The 15,129-nt window shown below is 50.4% G+C and overlaps 2 protein-coding genes across 8 annotated transcripts in view; both read right to left on the bottom strand.

Annotated features, from left to right (window-relative positions):
* Window positions 1-419, bottom strand: part of LOC115288921 (complement C1q and tumor necrosis factor-related protein 9A) — a 13,678-nt gene extending 13,259 nt beyond the window's left edge. For both annotated transcript variants that reach the window (XM_029936181.1, XM_029936182.1), the window contains exon 1: window positions 369-419. The gene's annotated coding sequence lies outside the window, so the exon portion shown is untranslated. The remainder of the gene's footprint in view (window positions 1-368) is intronic.
* Window positions 420-3,014: 2,595 nt separating this feature from the next.
* Window positions 3,015-15,129, bottom strand: part of SPATA13 (spermatogenesis associated 13) — an 84,543-nt gene continuing 72,428 nt past the window's right edge. For 3 of the 6 annotated variants that reach the window (XM_029936944.1, XM_029936948.1, XM_029936949.1), the window contains 4 exons: window positions 13,660-13,789; window positions 11,411-11,783; window positions 8,864-8,938; window positions 3,032-7,072 (listed from right to left, as the gene is read on the bottom strand). In XM_029936944.1, coding sequence (XP_029792804.1) covers window positions 6,894-7,072; window positions 8,864-8,938; window positions 11,411-11,783; window positions 13,660-13,789 — 757 coding nt within the window. In that variant the 3' untranslated portion in view covers window positions 3,032-6,893. Of the gene's footprint in view, window positions 7,073-8,863; window positions 8,939-11,410; window positions 11,784-13,659; window positions 13,790-15,129 lie in introns of all 6 variants that reach the window. The other 3 variants (XM_029936947.1, XM_029936945.1, XM_029936946.1) reach the window with 3 other exon arrangements.

The following is a 15,129-nucleotide window of genomic DNA, read 5'->3' as shown; positions in this document are numbered from 1 at the left end:
TTAGTAAGTATAGCTACACATATAAACATGTGCATGCTGAACGGTGTGCCAAATAACCTACGAGCTTCTCTAGAAAGCTCCCTAGGAAGGTCTGCTATCCTGCGGCTCCTTGCCTTACTCTCATCCCTCCCCAGCCAGTCCGCAGTGGGCTGAGAGAACTGCAGAATCTGCTTTTGTCTCCTGTTCACCGTCTTCCTCAAGAATGAAGTTTGAAGCCAGCTTGCTCCTTTCCTACCCAAGGCTCGGTAGACAGCTGCCTACTTTGCAAATAATGAAGCAGCATCATCACCCACAGATTAAGCAAGAGCTGGTTTAGGACTCCGATGCCTCAAACTGAACTTAAAGCAACTGTCTCCTACCGCACTTACCTGAACCCCAGGGCCGCAGGCTGTACCCAGGTGCTGCTCAAACCAAGAATCGAGGGCTAACTAAATAAAATCCCACCTTCCTGCCATAGAATTCCCTAGTGGATCTATCTGCAAAACAGCAGGAAGGGGGCGGGAACAGAGTAAGGCACAAGATGTTTTGGAGGGACTTGAAAAACTGCAGCCAGACTGGAGTCAGGTAGCATCTTCTATGGGTGTCGGTTCAGAAAAGTTGGCTTACCTTTACCCTCCCGTCATTTTTGATAAAGGGAGAGACAGTGAGGCACACGTCCCAGTCTGGAAGAAGGGATCCCCACAGCAGGTGTCTTTCCATAAAGTGATGTTTGTGTCCTTGCTTGAGCAGCCTCCCACTGACCTTGGGTGAATCACAGGCCAGCAGGACGAAACCGTAAAGGAACGGATTACTGGCCCCCCAGATCACTGGAATGGACTTCATTTAACGAGATCTCTCAAACTTCTGTGTAGGTCTTTGATTTCAGGCATCATGTGTGCATTGGTATTTAGTGCATGTTCTCTTCACACACACACACACACACACACACACACACACACACACACACGGTGCAATTACTTTTTGATGCCATGAATCATTAGTTTTTCATTTCTCCCCATTAGAGTTTATGAACACGGATCCCTAACCTAAACGTAGCATCAGGCCACATGTACTCAGCGCTGCTTTTTGGAGGTATTGAGAAGCAACTCAGAGAACCTAGTTGGATTGCAGAGACAAGGGGGAGGTCGGGGTGTGCGGGTCGAGCAAGTCCCGCTGAACAGAGGTAACACTCTCTCTACTCGCCAGGCCTCCATTTCCTCATTTGCCGCAGGCAAAGCAATACCAGCATCACAGGACAGCAGCAGGATTTGATCTGGCAACGTAAGTTCATCCAGCTTCTCTTCCGTCATCCACGGCCTGACCTCTGGAGCCCGAAGTGCACCCAGACACCTTCAGTCACTTCTTAGTGGGAGGGGAGCAGCCTCAACATTTGCCCCCTGACGACTCCTCCCTCCTGCTGTGGCTGCCTGCTCCCCACCCCACGTCTTCCTTATTTTCCCCTTCTCCACCCCCGCCGGCTCCCCTGTCCTCTTCCTCTGCCTGTTCGTTCTCTGGGGGTGCTCCCAGGTCGATGTCCTCCTTCAGGGGTCTGCTGTCCGCTGCCTTTCGACCTGCCTCTCCCACTCTCACCTCTCTCTGGAGCTGCACACGGCATTGCACTAGCGGCGGGTAGACCAGAAAGGCCCACAGGCTCCCGCCAACCCAGCCGTTCTTTTCTGGGTCCGTTCAAGCACCACAGCCTGCCATCACCCCAGGGAATTTGGAAACCACGTCTCCTGCAGCTGTGTGGCGGGTCATGGCTGACCGTCCTTCATGTCCAGCTGTCCCTCCCGCCTAAATCACCTCCTGCTCTGGTGTGAAATCCACCCTTTTCTGACACTGGGATGAGCTGAGCAAGCCCCATACAAATTGAAATCCCACACAATTTCCTTGCCCTCAACTGTTCGCTTGTGAAATGAACTCCCAGAACCTCACGCTGGTTGGCAGGCCCTTTGGGATCCAGCATCTACCACTTTGGTTTCTCACACAACTCATCGACCCATCATTTTGATTCAAGCAACACACCCAGGGCCTTCCTTGCTGGGTTAGCCCTCCAGGACTCCGCTTGGGCCTTGCCTCCTGGGCCACCTCCCCTCCCAGACACTCACCAGAGGAAAGGACTGTTCTCCCTGAAGGCCATGACTTGAACATACCCCTGTTTTGTTGCATAATTCGTGATGGATTTTAATTACACTTTTATGTGCCTGTCTTCCCTCTCTGGCTACACGCACCTGGGGAGCATTGCCCATCTCAGCTCACCTCTCTGATACACAAGGCAGGCTCGAGCTAGGTCATCTGCCCCTCGGCTCTTCCAGAAAGTTCCCGCTGCCCTTTTCTCACCTCCTCCTACACAGGGCTGCAGCTTGGTCCCTGGGAGGCCTTTCTGATTCTGTGTTCACTCTCCCCCATCCTCTGTCCCTAAGATACCCCTCCTTCCAATGCAGCCCCAGGAAAGGGAGCAGGTCACTCTGGGAAGTAGGTGGACGTCAGGGGTAAACAAACAGTGGGGACTGGGCCGATGGGCAACCCTCCTAGGAATACTTTCCTGATTGCAGTCTACTGCAAACAATGGGCTATTTACTTACCTTCTCTGAGTTGTTAATCAGAGAAGGAAATTCCTGCACGTTCCCTGCCCCCAAAGGGCAAGCGGGGGAATCTCTTGGCAGCGGCTTGATCTCCACCCGGAATGAAAGGTGTGTAAAGGCACGTGCGGCTCATCTACCGTCCATCCAAGAGCTACTCCTACAGAGGAGGGCTTTTCACTCCGGATGTGGCTTTCCCAGTCTTGGTGCACCACCCTGTGGGGCCTTTTTTCAGTCGCGTGGCTTCTCCCTGTTCCCCTGGGGGCCCTTTCTCTCCTACTTGTCAAGTGGTTTAAGTCCCATCACTCAGGGAAGAACTTTGTACTGAAACTCTATCACTGTCCAGTCAGGAAACCCTCTTAGCATTCACTTTCCATTAAAAAAAATAAATTACACACACACACACACACACACACACACACACACACACACAGTTTTATCTTACTACCCAAATGCATTACTGGAACCAATTTGGCAAATGAGCTTTAATATACAGATACAAAACAACAAATATAGATTCACAGCATTTACAAGAAATCATTCAAAGAACATTGTAAATAATCTTTTTCTTTTTTTTACAAAAACTTCATTCAACAGAAATACATATCAGTTAGAGCAGTCTTGTACAACGTCCCTCAGCTGTCAGCAGCTAATTTCATCAGCGTGAAAGCTGTCACTGGACTTAACATTGTCTTGATGTTGAGTTACAATTCAATGAAAAGGTTACCAAAAGCCTGAAAGATAGGTAAACACAACTGATGCTAATATTTACAAGAGACCAATTATTAAATTACAGGATCAGTTAAAGGAAATTATTTTCTAAATACAAAAGTCGATGCCTGTGACCTGAGGACTATTAAGTTAAGCATGTTGTAGGTAAGTGTGTTTGCATCAAATATTTACGCTTCGGCAGTTTTTCTTTTCAAGATCAGATAGTTGGCCAATTACTCTTCTCAAAACCACGGGAGCTCCGCTTTCCTGGTACGCGTCCTCAGAATACCAGCATCAGCCAAGTGGAATCTTAACAGGGACCTTTGTGGGTTAAGCTTACTAGAGGGACAACTGTTTTTGAGCCATCTGACCTAGCTGATTGTGACCCGTCATCGAAAGGACATTTATCCACACTTGTTACCGCTGTCCTGTGAGGGACACATGTGCTTCTCCTCTCTTCCATAAGATAATCTTGCAGCAAGTTTCTTCTTAGCTCCAGGTAACCAGGCTCTTCTATTCAGGAGAGGTAACTAAGTAGACTTGTACTGAGAAAAATCAGCGATCGGGGGCATGTAGAGATTTCCAACTGATAAGCACTGGATCGGGGCTTTTACAGAAAGACTTCTATTGTGAAACAAGGTTGAAATTAAATGCACTTTTGCTTTGTGTCTAGGCAACAGCACTGTAGGACTGAGGGGCTTTTCTGCACAGGCATGGAGCTAGTCTTCGTCTGGATTAGGTATAAAAAGGCACAACAAAACGCAGAAATAGCGTGGAGATGGGAGTGAAATGTTTTCAGCCACAAAACCGGATGTACCAGGGAAAAGATGAGATCTACTGAAAATAAAACTACCAAGGAGGGACCCCAGGAAAGCCCTTGTGCATTGGTACCAGTCTTTTTCTTATTTGCCGGCCAAAGAATGGTATTTCTCTAGGGTTTGACAAATGTCCCATTTTTTGATGGTTTGTGATTTTCTGCAAGGTGGTTGTGCATTTTAGGGAGGATCAAAATTGAGAAGGTTGCTTTTGACTCAAGGTCATTTGAATGGTCTTCCAAAAGAGTTGGCTAATTCTGAAACATAAATAATAAATGAAATTCACCAAAGAGTTGTGCCATCTTTGTGACTGTGTGTGAGTGTGTGTGAGTGTGTGTGTGTATGGCAGGGAGGGAAGCATCCATATTATGTAGTGGTGTGTTAAAATGAGACAAAAAGGGAAAAACAAGTCTCCCAATGAAATCCACACAAAATCCATATAGGAAAGCTCTTAGCTTCTTTCTCTTTTTCTTTTTAGATGGAACACGTGACTTAAATGAAGATGCAAAGTTTGGCAAACCTGTGGTTAGAATACTTGAGCCACATATTCTTTATAGAAACTCGGGTGTTCAGTGTAAAAAAACAAAAACAAAAACAAAAAACCTCAAGCTAGACAAATAGATTTAAAGAAGTCGAAGACATTCCACCTTAAAAAAAAAGTCTCTGTTTTCAAAACCACCTGAAGAATTCAACAGCATCCATACAGGGTGGCTATTCAATCATGTGACTTGGTCCCAAGTTCACGGGGACAGCCTTGTAAAGGCCCTGGGGTCTGAGCTTTCTTCTGTTAGAAAGCCCACGGAGGATGGGTGGCAACCAGAAGTGAGGGCTCCTGCAGGAAGTAAACTCTGGCCACAGAATTTAAGCCCTTCCCCTCTGCGCATTAATGAATATTATTAGTCAATGGAGACTCTTGACATGGTTCTTTACTTGAAATGAATCCTCATCAAAACTATAATGTAAGCAAATGTTTCTCTTTTCTTCCCTAATTTTCTTAGTTTAAAAAAAAACTGTTCAAAATTGTTGTATATACAAACAACTCTGTTTGGCACAGGGACTCCTATGGCTGTTACTGAGGGACCCACACAAAGCACTTTAGTGTCGTTTTCAAACTATATCATGACATTTTGTTAGTAGAAAGGTCAGTGATAGAAATGCAACTAAAATGAAGGGCTCTCTTCAAAAACGAAGCCACACACGCATGCATGTGGTTGTACAGAGCCCAGCACCTCTGGAGAAGCAGCCTTCCTCCCGGGCCACTAGGTATGGTGGTCCACACGGGCGGCCCTGGGGGGCTGGCTGCAGGGCACCACGACACTACAGCAATATGACATCCAGGTCCCATTGGGTATGGTTTCTAGATAATGCTCCAAGGCCCCCTCAGACGTCCAGGATTCCGTCTTCTTGATGCACGATGTCACCTCCTCTGGGACCAGCCTTGGGTAAGGAAGAAGGGGGAGGGAGGAGGAGGAGAAAGGAGGGACCAGACACTCAGAGGCACTAGTCACCCCTTTGGCTGTGACGTCACATGTTTGTTTATTGTCAAGCACTGGCCTGCCGGAAAGCAGGACTTACGGGGAGGAGCATACAAAATGGGGTGTCTCAAACAGAAAACCACAGACATGTGCCACGGTCTCCTTTTCAGCGCACCGAGTACATTTAAACGGCGTCTCTCTTGCAGAGCTGTCGTCTTCAGACGCAGTACCTTCATCAGCGTTTGCAATACAGACGAAGGCCAGGAGATTCCATCGACCGGGATCAGTCCACGTGGCCTCCGTTCGAAAAGACCACTGTGTCCGAGTCAAGATGTGTTTTTGTTCGCTCGTAAAGGGCGAGTGTTCAGAACCCTCAAGCCAGGATCTAAAGGCACGGTTGACGCTATTGTTTGGGCCTTTCCACAGGAAAGTGGGCCCTGGGTCCTGAGCGAGGGGGGCCGCTCTGAAACTCGTGCTTTCTCGGTGGATCGTTTGGGTCGCTGTCTGTTGATTGGTGGGGACGCCGGAAAGAACTGATGGGAGAACCTCAGGATGCACTTGCGTATTTAATTTATCATAAAATTAAAGCAAACGGGTTTTTATCTTGCGAACAGTAAGTCCGGTTGGTCTGTTGGGCCACGACGGTGTGTGAGTCCCTGTGATGGCTGGAGTGCGGCTGGAGAGCACCCGACCGCGGAAGGACGGAACCACCCCGGGGTGGGACTCTGCGCTCTGCCCGTAAAGCAGCCGTAGTTTCGATGCTTCCGCGGCCCTGCCCGCGCCGGGAGTCACCCCACTCGGCCTCCGGCCTGTGGGGGGCGCACTGGGCAGGAGGAAGCCTGTACTACTGTTTGGCAACAACTCGGAGGGCCCCAGGGGACACCATGGCCATGTGCGCTGTGGCGGGACGTCCCCTAATAACTGTGGGAGGGAGGAAGAGCTTGCCTGTGCTGGTGAGGTGCGTTCAGACCACCCCCGTTTGCCAGCGTCCCCTCGGAACCCACGTGCAAAAGGGACAGTGCACCCCGGTCAGTCCTCAGGAACCGCAGAAGCGTGCGCCCAGCACCGCCACGCCCGCGGGGCACACTGGCTCCCTGGGCCCGGCGGCCACCCCCGCCCCCACACGGGTCATAGAGGGGTACCATGGACGCCAGGGCCACGCCTCCGGACCTTTATTTCCGGTCTCAGCCCCTGAAGACCCAGGTGCAGGCGCGTCGGCGCGCTTCTGTTCTTCAGGGCTGCCCCGAAATGAGCCTTCAGCCCGGGGGTCACACGCAAGGGGCACACGGCTCTCCTTCCAGCCGCCTGGGCGGAGGTGCGGCCGTGCGCGATCACTTCTTGAAGGGGGTGAGCTTGTTGAACGTGTGCCAGAAGAGCGAAGGCTTCCGCTTGGGCTCTGCCAGCGCAAACACCTGCTGCTGCGGGACGCTGGTGGGCACAGTCACGTGGCGCTGGTGAAGGGGGTGCAAGGCCTGGTGCGGCAGGGCCACCGGGCACGCGCTGTAGCCTGCTTGAGAGGGGTGGGGGACGGAACGCGCACCCCGCGTCACTCGTCAGCCAGAAAGGAAAACCAACACCAAGACTCGAATTGGCTGATCCTTACTACAGATGCACCCTAAGGGCACCAAAGAGCCATCACGACACTTCTCACTTGCAGACACTGCGTGTGCAGCCATGGCATAGAGGATGCCACAAAAACCCCTCCAGGGAGGGAAACAAACCCAGAGAGGTTGCAACAACCACTCGACGTCACTTAGCGGGAGCGGGTCTGGACGGGACTGCGGCTCCTGATGAGAGCCGGAGCCCAGCCTGCCCTGGCCCAAATCCTGACTCTGTGGCTTCCTGGCTGTGATTATTTGGGACAATTATTTGGGAATTTACTTATTTCTCTGCTCCTCCATCCTCTAAATCTGTAGTAAGGATGACAGCACCTCCAGGTTGCTATGACAAGTACATGAGCTAATACACGAGCTGCACTTAGAACAGGGACCCTGGAAGGAAACTGCTAAGTCAAAACCGTTTCATCGGGATAGGGGTTTTCAGTCTGCACAGAGGTAATGAAAAAAGGCTTATTGAAATTAGCTATGCAATCAATCACACACTAACTGTGAAAGTCAGCGTGGCAAGAGGAAGGAGCCAGGCCTCAGGTCAGAAGGGATCCTTGGCCTGATCTGGATCTGGTAGGAGGCTCTCCTGGCCTTCCCAGATCCCAGGTGCCTGAGCCGTGACCATCCGCCGCCCCATCAGAGCTCCTTCCTTTTGGGGGTGCTGGGTGCCTAGTTGCTGAGCCAGAACTCCTGAAAGACAGCAACCTAACAAGGTCTAACAACCGGTATTTACTGGTCACAGGCCATGGAAGTGGAGAGGCAAACAAACAACAGTTCTGTCTGCCTTCAAGGTATTTATAACTCTGTGGGGGGTGGGGGATCTGCATTTGAACTGAGGAAACAGGGCAATGGGGGTGCTAAGTGCTGTTTTGGTAATGGACTCTTCTAGACCCCTAGCCCATGGCATATCCACCGGCCCTGGGCTCAACTGGGTCTTGTTTTCACATTTTCAGTTACAAAAATACTGAACGGAACACAGTTCATAGGCCACACCGTTCTTAGAATGTGGATCTGATTAAAAGTTTCTAAGAACATGACAAATATTTTTGGAATAAAGAGCCTAATTATCTTATTCCTGTTGGGCAAGATCATTGTATTACATGCACTTTAAAAATAAATGTTTGTTTGCATGTCAGGACCCCAGGGTGTGACCTGAGTCCTAGTGATTTTCAGGAGCTGCTCAGAGTACGTGGAAGGTAGCGAGGCCCTACTCTAAAGAAGCTAGTATGTCTTCTTCTTAAATCATTTCTTCATGTACTGGACTTTGAGGGCTTTTTTTCTCATCTAAACTAGAATGTGGCCTGCACTGATAAGCAGTTTGGGGCTGGAGACACCCTTCGTGCGGGCCCAAACCACGCAGGAGCTGCTGGCTTGCCTCAGACCGACTAACTGGCAGGAAGAAAACCAGCACTTTCTTGGGACAGAGGTCTAGAAGCTCTTTGGTACCAATTCAAAACACATCTTACAGGCTCATGTTCAAATGGAGGCAAACACTAAAACACACACTCAAAAGCAAATGCAGATGGTCTCAGGCCGCCCAATTTGGGGGGTGGGGAGGATCCTATCACTTTGACAGACCTGTACTGTCACATGGTCATCATCGGGCTGACAGCTGTGGGCATTTCCCTTGATCTTCATTTGGATACCAATACACACAAAGGCGACAAGGAGACAAAGCCTTCTTCACAACTTACCTTTCGACTTTCCATGTCCTGCCTTCTGAGCATTTAGCATGGCGAGTTTCTTTTGATTTTCTGAAATTTCCATGCCTGGATTTAGGAACAGACATGATAAACATTCAAAACAGGTGAAACCCTTGCAGAGTAAAGCGAGACCCATAACCCGTATTAACCCTGAGATGGTCGCCATAACCTGGGGCTGGAAACCTTATTCCTTGAGGAACCAAAGCACTCCGAAAGCTGACAGATGGAGAAGTAGCAAAGACTGTCCCAGGGACGGGTCCTAGGATGACCTTCTCCCTCTAAGAACATGACATGCTAAAGGGTGAAACAGGGTGCTGTTAGTAACAGCATGCAGGCTACTTATGTAGCCCAGACACACGTCCATGTAGGGTCACCCACATCACAACCACAGCGGGTGAGGCCCCAGGAGGACAGGGCAAATCCAAGGAGTCCCAGGGGTTGCTCGCCTACCTGCTGTGCAAGCTGAGCAAGCAAGCGATTCCACTGTGAGCAACTCTAACACCTGTGTGACTTGTGTGCCTTGAGGTTGGTAGCAGAGTGACTCTGTGTGCATGGAGTGGGTGAGGGGGGTGCGAACAGCAGCTGGCCCTACAGGCTCCCGCACGCAGGATGTGGAGAGAGAGCAAGGGACAGGGATGGGGAGGGCTGCAGTGGTCATGCTGGCCCCGGTGTCAGCCAGAACGCTCCTCCAGGAGGCGGGCTCTCCATGAGGCAGAAGGAAGTTGGGGCTCGGCCTCCACCTCCACACTCTGCTCCTGACCGCTCCCTGCGCCTCGGCTCCCTGACTGACCTGATGTCTGTCTGACAGGTCCTGACACCTCCCTCAGGCGCCACACACTGGCTTCTGCAGCTCCTAGACCCACGCGGACCCTTGGCCCCATTCCCACCCTCCATGTCCAGCCTGGTTTGTGGCAGAGCTCCAGGACCACCCCATATGTGATGTAAGAGACAGCCAGACTGACTTAACGTGCCTGGTGAGGACCTGGGGCCACCCTAGTTTATTCCACATTCACCCAGTCCAGCGACTCCTGGAATGCCCCATCCCCCATCCCTCCCTCCATCATTCCATTCCTTCCTTCCTTCCTTCCTTCCCGTCTTTTGAGGACCAGCTGCAAGGGAAATAGTGCACTATAAAAGGGTACAAAATCAAAGATCTCCTTTCTTCTTCTGTCAAGGGGCAGCGCTGACATGCGTGTAGGATGCCCCTTGTAAAACTTGGTTCTGAGGGGAAATGCAGCATTCCCATGGACACTGACGTCAGGGCCTACACCAGGTGATGTCATGTGCCAGGTAAAACTGGCATCTTGTGGGTGTGTCGTTTTGCATTTGAGCAACTGTCATCTATGAACACCTGAAGAATTCTGGGCAGGACAGAGTGAGGGTCTTACTCCAGGGAGACCCCCAGGCCAGAGTGGCTGCTGGGAAGCCGCTTTCCTCCTGGTAAAAGGTGCATCCACTTAGCGGAAGGAAGGGGTGCCTTTGAGTAATGAGCGCTACAGGTTGGGGTTCAGGGTTTCAGAGGAGATTCCTGCCTGATGCTGAAAGCCTCACTGACTCCTAGCCCCCTCCTGCCCTAACAGAGGACCCCTCGGACCCTCGTGTGGGGGAGACCCCATCCACGGCCACGCCTGGGGTGGGTTCCGCAACACAGGGGCAGGCCAGAGGAAGGCCCAGGCGTCCCTTCAAGAGTTCATCACAGCAGTAGGTGGCTTCTCTGTACTGCACTACGTAACCTTTGCGGTCCGGGCTCCCGTGAGCTGCAGAGACACGTGCCCTCGATCCACCTCATCTTTAGGGGCCCCTGGTCCCCGGGCATCCTGACAGCCATTCAATAGTTGGGGCTCAGAGCCCTAATGTGCCCAGAGGCCGTGCACCTGGCGCTGATGGACCGGGCCTAACAGTTTCAGGCTGTTAGGGCCAATCAAGAGGTGAGCAGACGCCGGAAAGATTCGAGCAAGAGGGGAAGGCAGGGTGGGAGGCAGGGTCCTCAGCCTCCTGCTGCGAGCGATGGGGAGATTCACAGGCCAATGTGCTTGGTGCGAATCGACTATGGCAGCAAGGTACGCTCAAAGTGCTTTAACAGCACACCTCAGGAGGCCGCCCCAAGGATCATCTGGTATTTCTCATGGCCTGGGCCACACTCTCGGGCAGACACCGAGCTGGTTTTAAATGCTACGTGCCCAATACTGTAAGAGTGGGCAAGTGCCTTGGGCCTCAGTTTCCTCACCTGTAGTAACGGGTATAGAGACAGCCACATCTTGGGATGAAAGGGCCTAGTCTCTGCGTGTGCGTTAATTGACTATATTATCGGTAAGGCTCTGTGGTCCGCAGTAGGCTATTAGTAGCTAAGTTTGGGGGGGGGCAGTGTCAAGAGTCAACATGTGGGTTTCTGACTGTGTGTGGGCTCGGCATGCCCAACCCCATGTTGTTCAAGGGTTGGCTGTATTTGGGATTTGCAGATCCTGCCTCTTTTTTGCAAGCGGGACTATTTAATGGAGGGGGGCGGGGCCTGAAGCGGGAGGCAGAGGCACTACTCACCCATCTCACGGTCCTCCTGCACCCGCCGCCGCTCGTCCCTGCAGGCCTGCAGCCACCTGGCCTTGTCCTCTTGCTTCTTGGCGCAGAACAGGTAGGCCTCGTCGGTGCTTTTGCTGACAAGCTTGAAAGCGTTCTTCACGCTCACATTCCAGTCCCTGTCGCGCCCGTCCTCCAGGTCCACGAGCTGCACGTCGTCCATGTCCGTGCGGCCCCTGTAGTAGAGCACGTCCCGACGCAGCAGGTCCTTTTTACACGACACCAGCTGGTGGTCAAACAGGAAGAAAGTCCGCTGCTGGCTCCTGCCGTGCCTGCTGAGCTGGGTCAGCTCCCCAGAGTGGATCAGCTCTGAGCTGCGCTCCAAGATGTCCAGCCCCTGGAAGGAGGAAAACACCGTTCACCGGCCCCCCATTCCCGGCCCGCACACCCCCGGCGGAGACAGGAAGATGTCCTGACACAGTCTCTTCTCGAACCTTCCAGTTACAGGAAACCCATTCGCCAGGTCCACGGGGCTCAAGAGACCACGGGAAATTTCTTTTCTTTATTTCCTACTCATTGGGAAAACAGTACGGTGGCGTCTGAAGTGTATTCCTTACCAGAAACGTCTGGTGGAAACAAGCTGGATCAATAGACTCCTGTGGGTCTGAAAGGGCTGCTCCTTGGAGAAGAAGGGCCCCACGGAGGCTTTCTAGGGTGCAGACTTAGATCCTGGGGCTCGGGTTTTCCCCTCCGGTATATAAAGCAGCTCCCAGAATAAAAACTAGCTGACGATCTTGGAAAGCAAAGGGCCATGCAGTAGAGTGTGACAGGTAGACTTCTGACAATAACTCATCCCCTAAATGTCACAGTCCAAGAACACAAGGACAAATACACCTTTACAGCATTAGGGTGGGTTGAACCCAATGTAACTTTTTGGTACTGGGTACGACCCTGGTGTTTGATCTGTAAGATTTTAAACTCCTTCAGTCCCGGCCATACACAATATTTTGTGGAGGCAAAACATCTTGACTCCAAAATAGTTCTTCCACTTACTTGCCTATAGCAATTCTGTGCCCCAGATTCTTGACTTACAAAGTAAGTGTTTGAGGGCCCATCCAAGCTCTAGAAGTTTCTTCGGTCCCTTAAATAGAAGTCTTCCCAGTGTTCATGGCTATAACCTACTTTCATTAAAAACCTAACCTCTCAATCCAAACTTACTTAATCCTTTGGGACAGTGAGTTCTGACCTGTTACCTTGATGGAGGATGAATTCTGCTTATTCTAAAAACAGTCTGAACAGCACAAGCTGATTGTTCTTTTTTTGTTTTTTAATTTTTTTAATGTTTAGTTTTGAGAGAGAGAGCAGGGGAGGTTTGGAGAGAGAGGGAGACACAGAATCTGAAGCAGCTCTAGGCTCTGAGCTGTCAGCACAGAGCCCGATGTGGGGCTTGAACTCACAGATGATGAGATCATGACCTGAGCCAAAGTCAGACACTCAACCGACTGAGCCACCCAGGTGCCCCAACTAGCTGGTCATTCTTAATGACAGTCACAGGGTGTAGTGGTCACCAACATGCACTCCGAAGTCAGCCAGTCTGACTAGATTTGAATCCAGCTCTGCTACTCTCTAGCCGTGTGGCCCTGAGCAAGCTACTTAACCTTGTGTATTCCCATTTCCTTGTCATCTGTTAAGCAATAGTAGTTCCTACCTCACAGCATTATTGAGGATTAAATGAGTTCGCATACAAAATGGCTTAGACCAGTGCCAGGCACTGACGTGGGGGTGGTTTTTATAAAGAAATAGGCATGCTACACCACTGTTATGGGGCGTGCAAGGGCTGCCTTTGCCACTGTTGCCGACAATCCTCACAAGAGCCCTCTGAAGCAGGTAGTAGTTTCAACCCCATCTTAAGGATGAAAATATTCATCTGACCCAGATGACAGCGACTCAAATGCAGGCAGTGAGAGTCTGGAGCCTACACCCCTACCTCACTACACTTTGTGTTTTAAATGTTCCTCCATTTGCTTTCATGGGGCATGCTTCCTAGCGGGAGACACAGCATAAACAGTAAGTGAATTACAGACACTTGATTGCTGGGTGAGGGGAAGAGCAGCTGACTGTGAAGGTCAACTGCATGCTTCAAAATACATATACCACTGCAGCCAAGAATGTATCAAGTATCAATCACAGGATGTTCAAGGGTGTCATCAAATGAAGGCAGGCGTGTGCGGTGCGGGGTGGCGTAACAGGCACGGGAAGGGGCTGTCACTTACCTCCCAGCCTACGATGGACACCTGCCACCGTGCTATCTTGTCTATGCTTTCCAGCCTGCGCTTGCGCTCATTGATCAAACAGGCTACATTCTTCATGGCTTCATAGGCCGCCTTTATGTTGTTGTAATCGCTGTAAAGCAGGAGGTGTGTTTTTACCATATCACCTGAAACTTGCAAAGGTGGACTGACAAAGCAATGCCCCCCATCCCTGGTTTGGGGACCAGAGAGTCTAGACAACGTGGCATTTAAGTCACGACCATTGTTCCCTTTTCATTTCTCCTCTATGAATAGACTACAGTCTCCATAGGTTAAGGGAGCGGACCAAACGCAATCCAGAATTCTTCGGAATAAGAATGTTTTCATTCATTTCCCAGAAAGCGCAATGAATGAAAGTGAATGCCATCAGAAATAAGTTTTAGTCACAGTGACAATGGGTTGTTTTCATTAACAAAGAAAGGACGGTCTTTACCAGGACTTTGGTTCTCTTGCAGCCAGTTTTGCTATATGAAGGACTTTAATAGTCACTGACCATTCTCGGAAGTAATTATTCGCGCTGAGCCTCATCTTTGAGGATATTCAGGGAAGGACACAAAGGGGAAAAGAGCCACACAGGAGCTTGATGTGGTGAGTTATGTAAATGCTAACACTGTAGTCACCTCACCGACTGACCTTCCTTTCCAGTGCTTTCATATGCTGCGAGAAGATCACACTAAAATGCTCCTTGGAGCAGGTCCCCGTTCTGCACGCCTCTGACACTGGAGGCACTGGGAAAATAACCCCCAGCGATCCTCCCCACATGGACTAGGGCAGGGCATGTCTAGTACTGGGAAGTTTTACACGCAGGTTTGCTCAGTGTCAATAATTTGGGGACATGTAAACCAATAATCCAGCTAATGAGCTGAATTCTTTACTTTCTGGCATGTTCCTGTGTCTTTTGGGAGAGACAGAACTTTTGGATCTCAGCTGCACCAAATTTGGATCCTCCTGCGCCGTCAGGACAAAAAAGCCTTGGAAGTAGATTCTATTGTTTATTTACCAAACACAGTTAAACTCCAGTCCTAGGAAGTCCCTGGGCATCCCCCACAAGGCCCCGCTGTCTTTACACAGGCCCCCGTTCACTCTCAGAAGCAGGGCGTGATGGAGAACAAAACAGATACGAGGGGGCCGCCAGAATAGTGGGACCCACCATTCACCCCAGATCCCCAGCAATGAGGAAATGTGCACAAAATTACTATATATTTTTTCCTACGAGATTTTCTGTCCATTCTAGGAAAGAGGCAGAGGGTAATGGTTTTTTTGAAAAAAAAAAAAAAAAAAGAAAAAAAGTTTTGTTTTATTGAATGAAGACAGGGAAATAGGCTTTCTGTCATTTCCCTTAAAAAGATTTTTTTTTTAGTGGTGGGAATATGGCAAAATATGCAAATGCCTCCTAGTGAGAAATGCCCTTAAAAGAGAAAAATAGGGAGGCAC

The sequence above is a fragment of the Suricata suricatta genome, chromosome 4 (assembly GCF_006229205.1).
Source record: "Suricata suricatta isolate VVHF042 chromosome 4, meerkat_22Aug2017_6uvM2_HiC, whole genome shotgun sequence".
In the NCBI taxonomy this organism is placed as follows: Eukaryota; Metazoa; Chordata; class Mammalia; order Carnivora; family Herpestidae; genus Suricata; species Suricata suricatta.
The sequence above is the reverse complement of the archived record's forward strand: the minus strand, read 5'-3'. Positions and strand labels throughout refer to the sequence as shown.